General features: G+C 38.0%; 1 protein-coding gene across 1 annotated transcript in view; it reads left to right on the top strand.

The window, feature by feature from the left end:
• Window positions 1-12,742, top strand: part of LOC126187957 (ADAM 17-like protease) — a 138,496-nt gene that overhangs the window by 92,973 nt on the left and 32,781 nt on the right. The window contains exons 6-7 of the mRNA XM_049929337.1: window positions 4,624-4,814; window positions 8,447-8,641. Of these exons, the coding sequence (XP_049785294.1) occupies window positions 4,624-4,814; window positions 8,447-8,641 (386 nt within the window). The remainder of the gene's footprint in view (window positions 1-4,623; window positions 4,815-8,446; window positions 8,642-12,742) is intronic.

Below are 12,742 nucleotides of genomic sequence, written 5' to 3' on the forward strand. Positions count from 1 at the left end.
CCCAATAAATTAATAAGAGATATAACTGATCTCCAAAGGTACAGCAGTTAATGTCATAGCTTTGGAAACATGGTGATGTTGTATGATGAAGATTTTCTGGATCATGTCATCTTTGACGATTAATCAATATTTCACTTAAGTGCAAATGTGAACACACATAATGTGCACATCGGGGATCAGAAAATTTCCCACAGTCCAAGTTTTATGTTCCAGCACCATGTTTTCCTATAACAGACATCTGCATAACTGATGAGCGGTTGTATAATTCTAGCTTACCATGTAGTTCGCTGCTTATGGACCTCCCTTTGTTTTGTTGTGTGTTTACAAAGTTTTTGAATGTGACATTCAGTTCTGTAGTGACTTTTGCAGTTGTCCTCTTTATTTTCATCACAACCCTCTTCAGTGACCTTCTGTTATGATCACTCAATACACTCATTCTTTCGTGTTGTGATTCAGTGGGTGACGTTTTTACACTTTCTGTGTATGCAGTATATATCTTGGATGTAGTGGCTCTTGAAACACCAAAAACATCAGCTGCATTGTTTAGGGTACCCACTAAATGAGCACCAACAAGTGGCCCACTTTTGAATTCACTTTGCTCCGTATAATGCATCCACAACTACACACGTCACGGTTTGAGATAATGCACATCTGGCTCTCAGCGAATACCAGAAGTATTGGGTTGTCAGTATCCTGCTAGAGCTTTCCTTTCTGTATTTATACTGGCACATTTCATAGTAGACTTTTAGTTATCGAACGAAATCCATTAGACTTTTTTTAAGAAATAATTAAATTTCTTGTATGACTTCGGTAAACATTTTTTCCATTGTTCATTTAGTAAATTCACTCTGATAGTGTGACTTCATCAGAATTTATAATTATTTAAAGTAATATTTTCTCCTCCACCTTAGTTACATCTGGTTGGTAGAGCTTCTATACTGCTGTCATTTAGCCACCATGAAATAATTTATTATGGTGCTCTCATACATTTTGTGAAAGACCTTTGTATTTAGATATAAACCATACATTACTGTTGCACTATGTTGTTCTATTCTTGTCGGGGAACAAAGCAAAGCTGTGTATCAGCATTACATATTGTACCGTGGGGGCGTCAGAATGTGTAAGTTTGCAGAAGATTTTGAAAGCTGTTCCGCTATTTGACATGACATTTGAGAAATAGTGAGTTTCGCAGTATCTGTGTACTTTCCACATTTTTGAACATTTGCTTCGTATTCATCATTGTCTAACAAATTGAGGATCCCCTCATCTGGTGTAGTGAACTGGCCCAAAACATTGTAGTCTCGCTTGATAGCATTTACAATCCATGAGTTCTACAGCATCTGACATCCTTTCAACTACTGTGACAAAGTGCAAAATGATCACTCTTTCTCTCTTGTTTCTCCCCTTTAGGCCATATAATTATGCTTCCAAATTGTAGCCCACCTTATCCAATCTGCCATATTATTTGGAAATGTATGGCAGTGTTGGCATGCAATTAGCCATTCTTAAATCGGGATTATGGGAGGATCACTGCCCTGAGTAATGCAGTAAATAACTTTCAAATCCAACCTTAGTTAGTACAGCAAACAGCCAACAGGTGGGAGTGATAGCCATATTTGTGTTATTTCATTCCATATAGTGGAGATGCTGAGTCACGATAGGCACAACAAAAAGATTCACACAATTATAGCTTTCGGCCTATCGTGACTCAGCATCTCCACTATGTTGTGAGTAGCAACTTTCCCTCTCTAATATTGTTACATTCCATCCTGGATTTTCCATTGTTTCATTCTATGACATGTTCAGCTGTGAATGCATTATGTGTGAGCTAAGTGAATTTGAAAGTGGGCCAATTGTTAGTGCTCATATAGTGGGTACCTCATAACCAATGCAGCTGAAGTTTTTTTGTGTTTCAAGAGGCACTACATTGAAGATTTATACTGCATACATGGAAAGTGTAAAAACATGACCCATTGAACCACAACATGAAAGAACGAGTGTATTGAGTAATCATGACCGAAGGCCACTGAAGAGGCTTGTGATGGAAAAATAAGAGGACAGCTGCAAAAGTCACTACAGAACTGAATGTCACATTCAAAAACTTTGTAAGCATCAAACAGCACAAAGTGAAGTCCACAAGTAGGGAACTGCACGGCGAGCTGGAATTATACAACCGCTCATCAGTTATGCAGATGTCTGTGACAGGAAAACGTGGTGCCGAAGTCATAAAACCTAGACTGTTGGAAATGCAAAAAGTCACTTGATCATATATGTTTTGTATCATGCTGTTTCCAACTTCTGGTTGAGTTTCCATCCCAAAAGACAAATGTGGTGGGGGGCTGGCAATGATTTGGGCTGCCATATCACGGTATTCCATGGGCACCTTGACTATTCTCCAAAGTCTCATTACTATCAATGATTTATCCAATCGTAAAATATTTGTTTCTCAATGGTGGTGATGTGTTAAAAGATGACAGGACCCCTGTCACAGCATCCAGAACTGGTTTGTGAGCACAAGGACGAATTGTTGCTCTCCCCTGGCCACCAGTCTCCAGAATTTAATATAAATGAGCCTTTGTCTTCTAATTTGGAGAGAATAATGCAAGATCGGTACCCACCTCCATCATCATCATCATCATCATCATCATCATCATCATCATCATCATCATAAGTTTCCACTGTTTAGCAGGAAGAATGATATAAGGCTCACTTGTGTACCACGCAAGAACTATATTTATACATTCTGAGATGGTAGGAAGCTGTTTTCCTTAACGACTTTCATACGCTGTAGCAGGCATGGTAATGTGTTTGTTTTTGGTGATTTTCTATTTCTGTGTAACTCCTTCACTACAATGTTTGTACTTGTGATATAGGTTACATCACCACAATTAATTTATATTTAAAGTAGTTATTAAGTGAGACTACATTATCAAGACAATCAACATAAATAATAATATAAAAGTCACATAATACATAACCACATAATTAACAATATTTGGTAAATCAGGTTTTGCTTATTATGACATTCCAGTGCAGTGAATACTGGGTGTTTCCAAATGAATATCAGGATTTTAAAGCTATGTGGCATTTATTACATTCAACATACAATTATAAAGAATACATCAACTGAAGGAGTAACCCGAACAGTTTTCCTCACAAGTGTTCAATATACGAGCACTATTGTCCCACGGCACACGTCGAGTCATTAGGTGGGTTCTTCCTATACCTTGATCTAAATTATTTATATTATGTTTCTCTCTTCTGTTCAACACTTCTTGTATGTAGTGAGTAACAATTTATCATTATTCACATTGTTATTTCACTCCAGGTCTTTCCTTATTTTGAGTGTTTTAACATATTTCACTTCTTCTAAAACTTACCTTGAGCAATGGCTTAAACAACCATAATTCTGTAGTTCATCAAAATTAGTGCATTGCCTGGACTTTTTGTTACTCTTATGATCAGGAACTTTAAGCTGTCATTTTCCCTACTGTTCTCTTGCTAGCCAAATACTGGCAATGGATATTTTTTATATTTGATGTGAAATTTTGACAAGACCATGGCCAACTTCTTATCCAGATTTGAGCTTGTGCTCTATTTCTGTTGAACTTGTTGCCTATAAACTTCAAAGTTTTTTTTTTTTCCAATGTGAATGAGTCAATGGCAATTTTTGGTTAGTTATATTTGATGATATCTTACACAGTATTTTCAGTTCTAATGCTTTTTCTCTATCACAATTTTTTTATTTTCATTGTCAGTGTAACATTATTATTAAATATCTTTTATAAAGGTTTCGTATCTTTATTTCCTAACTTGTTGACTATTAAGTAAGGTATATGCTGGATTTAATAATGTGATAATATAATTTAAAACAAAAACACTGTATCATCTTGATGTATGCATTTTTATAGAATGTAATTCTAAATCATCAAGTTAAAAAAGGTGATTTTAATGTATAGTGATAGTAATAATGTAAAAATATGTTCAGTGTGGAGTATGTATTAGGTACAAACTAATCTACCCACAAAAAATACTTTGTGGATAACTATCAGTTTTGTGTGTCATGTAAAATTTAGTACGACACGTTTTTAAACTCAGCAACTTAGTTGTGTTGAAAATGTTGATTTTAGAATCCTGCCTTCCCATGGAAAAATCTCTGCGGTCTTACACACTTATCAGAATTTATTCACACGTGTCTCATCAGCTGAAGAAAGTTATGACATGAAAGTAAATATTTTTTTGTGATTCAGACTGTGATCAAAAGAATCAAATTTTAGAATTTATTCACACGTGTCTCATCAGCTGAAGAAAGTTATGACATGAAAGTAAATATTTTTTTGTGATTCAGACTGTGATCAAAAGAATCAAATTTTATGTGGCTTGCAATGCAATTAAACACCTGTCTTAATTTCTTTGGGAATCTATAGAATTATTGTACACATAAACTTCTGGGGTAAAATTAATATGAAAGTCTTGTTGTCAGTATGTCATTGACAAGCTCAATGTATATTTGACGGAATACTCACTGACTGTAAATCTTGAGCAAATTTTTTTCCCTACTTCAGTTAAATATGTCTTCATTATCTTCATAAAGAAAGTTTTTTCTTTTTTTTTTCCTTTCAGGACATAGCCATGATGACGATGATTATGAAGAAGATGAGGAGCAAGAAGAAGTAATAGTCAGATACAAACGCCAGGCTGAGCAATACGAATACACACCCACAAAGACAAGATGTCCATTGCTTCTAGTTGCAGATTACCGTTTTTATCAGGAAATGGGAGGCAGTAATACAAAGACTACAATAAATTATTTGGTTTGTTTTTACAGACTAATATAGTCATAGAAATACATATTGTAGGAGTGAATTATGTTTAAGAAATATTTGTTAGATGATACAGAAGAACTGTATTAACATTATCTAATCCCCTTCATTATTATGAGATGCCAGAATTGAACTTTATTTGTGCCATTTCAGTAAAGAACACATTCTGGGGCCATTAATAAGATATACACTGTTATCTGTAGACATTATGTAGGGTAAAGCTGTAGTTGACCTGCAGGTCTGAACACCTTGCACCCCATTAGAAATGATTCAGTTGGAGATGATAAACTCTTGTCTTCCTCCAACCTTTTAATTATTTTCCTCAATCATATGTTGCCCTTTCCATTCTGAAGACCTTTTTTTTTATAAAAAAAAAATGTGCTTTACATTGAATTCTCTGAATATTTTGTCATATTAGATGATCAAAAAATATAGTCAAGATATTCTTTTATGGAAACTTTAATGGACAAATTGCTAGCACATTAGTGTGTAGGGTCAGATTTTATTTCAGCTGTGTTGTCCTCTAACTTTCTGCAACATATTTAATATTATTGAGATCAGTAATGAATAAAAGCTTGTTCTTATGTTACTTTTATTTTACAGAAATGCTAGCCGAATGTTTTACAATTAACAATTTATATTTTATGGCATAAGCATGTAGTAATCACATAAATTTGTAACATTTGTAACAGAAACGGTATGTAAGGATAGATGCTACCCACCACATAGATGAGGCATTGAGTGGCATACAGGCATATTGAAAAAGACTGCTAGATAAAATTCAGCTATCGGACTAAGTCCTTCGAAAGTCGTAGAAAACAAAATTCATACACATTCACACAAGTGCAACTTGCAACCACATGATTGCTGTCATCTACAGGCACTGAGGCCAGCTGTGAATGCATCTGAAATGAGCAACAATCTTTGCTGGAGTGAGTAGTTGGGGTACAGAAGAGGTGCTGGGTGGGGAGCAGTGCAGGTTTGGGTGGGGAAAAGTGCCATTGCTGCATATGGGAGCCTACAGGTATATGGTGGGGACAGGACAGTGAGCTGCTAGATGCAGCATTGATAGGCTGTGCTGAGGGGTTGGAGTTGCAGGCAGGGCCAAATGGGTAGAGAGAGAAGTAGAGAAGGCACAGGATGTGAAGCAATCATTGAAATCAAGCACTTTGTGTTGCGCAGCTTGCTCAGCAACTGGGTGGTCCAGCTGTCTCCTGACCATTGACGGTGGCCATTTGTACAGACAGACAACATGTTAATTGCCATGCCCGTGTAGAATGCAGCACAGTGGTTGCAACTAAGTTTGTAGATCACAGTGACTGTGCCTTTGATGAGGTAGGAGACACCTGTGACAGGACGGCAATAGGTGGTAGTGGGTGAATGCAAGGGACATGTGTAGCATCAGTCTATTGCATGGATAAGAGCCATGAGCCAAGGGGTTGTCTGCTTCTGTTGAAGAACTTAGACCGATAGCTGAATTTTATCTAACAATCTTTTCCACTGTGCCTGTCTGCCACTCAATGCCTCCTTGTATGCGGTGAATAACATGTAGCCTTTCGTATTGTTGCCGTCCCATCCAGACTTTTCCGTTGTTTAACTTTTGTAATAAAAATTCATGGTGAAGACTGGTAGAAACAGTCCCTTGCCTTTGCATGGCAGGCGCTGGCTGCATTTTATGCCCTCTGTATTGGTTCTGCCATTGACAAGTTTGTTGTGACAAAATATCAACCACTATGAGCCAGTGATCATACCCATCGTACTTATTGTCCAGACCTGGTTTTGGATGAGGTTCGTATATGTTTGCCTCTTTTGAGATACCTAGCTCATCGTCTAACACTGACTCACATTCTCCTGCCCTCCTCCTTCTGTCTGGATAAATCAAATGAGGCTCTGTCAAAGACATCTTAAATTTAAGATGATTCATGATTCTCATTTTCACAGTCTGGTTTTCACCCCAATAGTTTCTCTACAAAAACCAGTAAAGGGCCACTGAAAGATACATTATTTACAGTAAACACTGGAAGTATGCCTCACAGATCAGAATCTTCTAACAGGGAAGGAATCTTCTAACAGGGAAGGAATCTTCTAACAGGGAAGGAATCTTCTAACAGGGAAGGAATCTTCTAACAGGGAAGTAATCTGATATTCTGTTAGACCTAAATGTAACATAGCTAATGTGCATCTAAAGTTTTGCACAAAAAAAAAGAAAATGCATGAAAAATAGTGATAGAGTTAGCACATGACAGTGTCCATTCAAGACCAAAGTTGTGCAGTAAACACCTAACTCACACAGTCATGTTAGCACAAACTTAACACAAAATTACCATGTATAGACATGACATTACTAATAATTGTTGACAGTACAACATTATATTATCCTTTCCAACCAACCACACCATGAAAGTGTGAATTCGGGCGGAAAGGACTAAAATGACCTACAGTTTCACATGAAATGCATACCACACTGTAATGTTGCATTTTTACTAAGAGTTCTTCTTGTGGGGCAGCCATAACTGTGCAAGTCAATTTTGTAGAATGAAGAAATTGCACAACAGTTGCTGAATTAACTATCTTTTATTGCATCCATGATGTATTTCAAAACACTTAAAGTTCCATCTGGTGTAAACTGTAATAATTAAAATATTGTGTTACAAGACAATGGAAGATGATCCTCAAGCTTTTTAAAAAAAGTCAGTTAAAATTTCTAAAATAAAATAAGAGAGAACAGGACATCACTTACAAATAAAACCTCGGGAGGACGACAGTTCAATCCCGGGTCCGGCCATCCTGATTTAGGTTTTCCGTGATTTCCCTAAATCACTCCAGGCAAATGCCGGGATGGTTCCTCTGAAAGGGCACAGCCGACTTCCTTCCCAATCCTTCCCTAATCCGATGAGACTGATGACCACGCTGTCTGGCCTCCTTCCCCAAACCAACAAATAAAACCACTTAACCATATGAGGTCATCCGTGCCCTAATGCGGTCATGGAACAAAAGGGGTAAAAAGGGGGGAGCTAGAAAAATCCCAAAAACCGATGACTTTTCTGAAACTGGATGTTTATGCAGTAAAAGAGTGTCAATTCAGCAACTATTGTGCAGTTTCTTCATTTTACAAAAGTTGCATTATTACATATATGAAAGAAGCAGAGGTGAAAGCAATTAGTGTCAAAAAATTAGTAGTCTGACACTTTCCACTAAGCCACAAAGCTACAGATTTTACACAGTAAACAGCAGTATTTAACAGAATAATTTTGCTGTGGCATGCATGGGCAGTTATACGAATATTTATAGTATTGAAAGATGATGGAATACCAACAATATGGGAAGGGTAGATCGCTACTCACCACATGGAGGAGGCGTTGAGTTTCAGATAGTCACAACAAAAAAGAATACTAGTATCCCCTTTTGTTGTGCCTGTCAGCAACTTTATGCCCCCTCAATGTGATGAACAGCAATCTAGCCTTTCCATGTTGTTGCTATAGAAATATTTAATGTGATACCAACAAAGTGATGTATATATTGAGCTTATATTTGGATTTAAAAACAAATATTTAATGGAATTAGTGTAGAAAATCATAAATTTCTTTGTTGCAGTTATAACAACCAGGGATTCTTTTTTCCAGATTAGCTTGATAGATAGAGTTCATAAGATTTACAATGACACAACATGGCATGACCGCCAAGAAAATGATGGCTTCAAGGGCATGGGATTTGTAATAAAGAAGATAGTTGTCCATAGTGAACCTACCAGAGTGCGTGGTGGAGAAGCTCATTACAATATGGTTAGAGAGAAATGGGATGTCCGGAATTTATTGGAAGTACGTAGTTAGTTTTAGTGTTCGTCTTTAATATCGAATAGTGGATTCATATTTTTTTACTGCAGTGTCAGTCATAGAATGTGGCACATACATGTTGCTTCATATTTTGAAATGATAGTTTAACTTATATTGCAAAATGTGATGTTCAGCATGCTTTGCCGTGTAAAATTAGCATGGAAAGTTATAGCTGTGTGATTACAGATTTTTCTGTGTTCTCTAAATTTTGAACAATGTCATGATTTGGACCTTGGTGTCATTATTACCTTAACCAGGTGTCTTAATACCTGGGAAGAAGGAATGTACTTTTCATGATAGAGGAAACTTTTTATGTTTATACGAGGAGTGTTCAAAAGAAAAGGTATGAAACAGCACTGTGTTTATAATTGAAGTCTTTATTCAAAAGTAATTAACACAGGCCTGAGCACAACTATCCCACTGTTTCACAAGGATTCCATGTTTCCAAAATACCTGTGTCTGTGACAGAAGTCAGTCATCCATTGCGTCCTTAAATTTGTCATCCGTGTTGAAGCCCTTCACTTTGAGATGTTTTTTTAGGTGGACCATAGACATGGAAGTCACAGGGCAACATGTCCCAGTTGTGGGGCAGATACTCCCACTTCAACTTGACCATTACACTTTGTGTGACCTCGGAGCCATGTGGACATACTTCATCATGGAGGGTAATAACTCCCTCCGTGAGCAGCCCAGGCCATTTGCTCTTGATGGACTTGCATGGTGTACGAAGTGTCCCACAGTATGTGTCACTATTTATGGTTTTGCCATGCTCGAGGAATTCAATGAGTATCGGACCTTGTATGTCAAAAAATACTGTAATCATCACCTTGCCTGCTGAGGGTACAGCTTTGAATTTTTTGGGGGGAGGTGACAAATGTGCAACCAAGCTGCACACTACATTCATGGCCTTAGATGTCTCGCTTTGTTATCCCAAAGCCACACATGGAAATTTCAACCAGTTTGGTTGTTACAGGGTTTCGTGCCTTTTCATTTGAACACTCCTTATATTTTTGTTTACATTTATTTAATAGCACTTGCTGTTTATAATTCTGTGGTATTGACTGAGAGCTTCATAATTTTAGTGTCAGTCATGAAATGAATGGTAGGTTCAAATGGTTCAAATGGCTCTGAGCACTATAGGACTCAACATCTTAGGTCATAAGTCCCCTAGAACTTAAAACTAGTTAAACCTAACTAACCTAAGGACATCACACACACCCAAGCCCGAGGCAGGATTCGAACCTGCGACCGTAGCAGTCCCGCGGTTCCAGACTGCAGCGCCAGAACCGCTAGACCACCGCGGCCAGCATGAATGGTAGGTAACTTTTACCATCATAACGGAAACCAATGGCCAGATGGCTGCCAGCTTATATCCAAACCAGAGTTGATTTCTTTCTTAACCAGTGAATAGTTTTTAATGTGCACTAGCTTCCAAATACTATGGATAAGGCAAAAATGTAATCATAAATATGGGAATCATGAAGCAGTTTACATGACAATTGAGTTCGTTGTTTCTACAGCAGTCCTAGATAAAAACACCATGCGCCAGTCAGCTGCACTGTAATATTCTTGTCATCTATATATAAACAGGCAACTAAATATTTCAGAATAGAACAGCAATTGATGTCGTAAAACTGAGAGAAGGCAACAGACATAGCCAGCATGGTAGAACAGTTTGATTAAAAAAAAAAAAAAAAAAAAAAAAAACGCAATTGAGAGCTGTAGGCAGACTGGAGGCTGGTCAGATTTAGGCAGGTGGCCAGGCAATTGAATTTTCATCCTTTTTTTGTTAATAGACTATGACCACAACTTGTAACCACTGACTTAACATCCAGAAGATCTGTACAACAAGTGGCAGTGATTTACACGTGCCAGTGACTTTTGGCTATTATATTCTCAAATGGCCATGGCCACACTGCAACAACGGCTTCCTCTTACAGTAGATTCTAGAGGTGACTTCATCAGCTGCTAAGCATATGTGGCCTCAAGAAGGTAGTATATACATTGATGAGTCAAAACTGAATACCACCTGGTGGTTTTGATCGCACATGACATGTTAAGGAAAGTCTATAAGTGAAGCAGAAGTGAGTGGGGAATCATTCTAGTGATAGTAAGGGTCTCAAATGCAGAAATCCACTAAGATAAGGGACTTTGACAAAGGGCAGTGTGTTTTGACCTGGAACCTGGGAATAAACATCTCAGAAATGGTGAAGCTGACTAGCTGTTTGCATGCTACTGTTGTGAGCATGTATGGAAAGTGGGTGTCAGATGGTAAAACTGGCAGTAGGTGGTCAGAGGCTTGCTACTGTGTAAAGCAGAAGAAGTGATAATTTGTGACAAATACAGTGACGTAGTACAAAGCCAGTGTAAGTGCAAGTGCACACCATTCAGTGCACATTGTTCACATAGGACTCCGCACAGACGAGCCATATGTGTTAGCATGTTGTCCAGCAACATTGTCAGTTACCTTTGCAATGGACATGGAATTATCAAGCCTGGACCTGATCAGTAGAAATGAGTCACCTGATCGGTTGAATCACGATTTTTGTTACATCATGTCGATGGTCATGTCCTGATATGCCATCATCCAGACAAATAGCTGCTGCTTAAAAAAAAAAGAAAGGCACCTCGCCACAGATGCAGTCTTTTGGGGGCAGCATCATGCTATAGAGAACATTCACCTGGGCTTCCATGGAGCTTGTGGTAGTAAGCAAAGGCATCATGACAGCAATGGACTAAGGGTAGTAAGCAAAGATATCATGACAGTAATGGACTATGTGAACATTACACTAGCCAAAAAAATTTCACTTTTTTCCGTAACTGGCATGAAAACAGCTAATCTTTATGTTTTCAGGCATGCTGATAGCGAAAAGTTTATTGAAAATATAAGTTTAGCTCTTATTTCAAAGTTATGATAACTTTACATGATTGCCTATCTAAGCTATGCTTTTGTGCTATCCCTTGGAGGAAGGTCAGAGAAGGCGCAACCGCTTTGCCTGTTGGTGATTCCCTGATTAGCGCCCGGCAGTAATCAGCTGACACTGATGCACTCCACTTTCCATGGCATCTCATTTCCATGTCTGAAATTTGCTGGTAGAAATGTTCTCATGCTCATAGGTTACAGCACCACAGTTGTGAGGAAAGAAGTCCAAGTGGGAATCTAGGGAATGTGACTTCAAGGACATGTTGTACCCCAGTCTATCGTAGCAGTGCAGAAGATTTGCTACAAGATCCTTTCAGTTTTCTGCCCTCTTATTTCCTAGAAGGTTTGTTGACATTTGGACAAAGGCATCCCAAGCTAACTTTTCATCACCGGTCAGGATGGTGTTGAAATTCTCTTATTTGCACAGTATGTGTATCCAGGAACCGACAAAAATTCCCTCTTTTATTTTCACCTCACTAAGACGTAGAAATTTCTTGTGCAAATAGATAAATGCTTCCCCAGTTTTGTCCATGGCCTTAATGAAGTTTTTCATTAGGTCAATTTTATGTGAAGAACTTGGAGACTTATGTTCTTTGTTTTAACAAATGCTTCATGCATAAGATTGTGAGATGCTGGTTCAAGTGATCAATGCTTAGGCAAGTTTGTCTCTTTATAATAAAGTGCTTTGGTGCAGCTATCCCAGAGGCGTAGGAAGCAACAGAATTTGGTGTAGCTGTATTGTAGCCCAAGTAAGACACAAACAGTTTAGCTTTATCTTTCAGCAGTTCTAGATCTCTCTCTACGTCATTAAGGTCACATTATGTTATTTTGTGAATCTCTGTACATTCATCATTACACACAAAATCGAAGAACTGGGTTTTAAAGGTGATGGTGCAGCATTAATTTCACTACCACCCTCGTCACTATTACAATCAGGTGGGACAGGAACAGACCAGTCCGTCTCCATGAGGCAGTGGTCTCATGCCCAGAGGTATGTTAGGATATGTCAAGAAAGATGGTTCCTTCTAGGAAATACCATGTGTTAATGGAGTAACAATCATTTACTTGGTTTGATGGTTCTCATCAGATGATGGGTGTTGCAAAACCTGTGGAAGATCTTTTATGATTTGGCCACGAACACAACATACATGAGGAGCCCAGGG

The sequence above is a fragment of the Schistocerca cancellata genome, chromosome 5 (genome assembly GCF_023864275.1).
Source record: "Schistocerca cancellata isolate TAMUIC-IGC-003103 chromosome 5, iqSchCanc2.1, whole genome shotgun sequence".
NCBI classification, from domain to species: domain Eukaryota; kingdom Metazoa; phylum Arthropoda; class Insecta; order Orthoptera; family Acrididae; genus Schistocerca; species Schistocerca cancellata.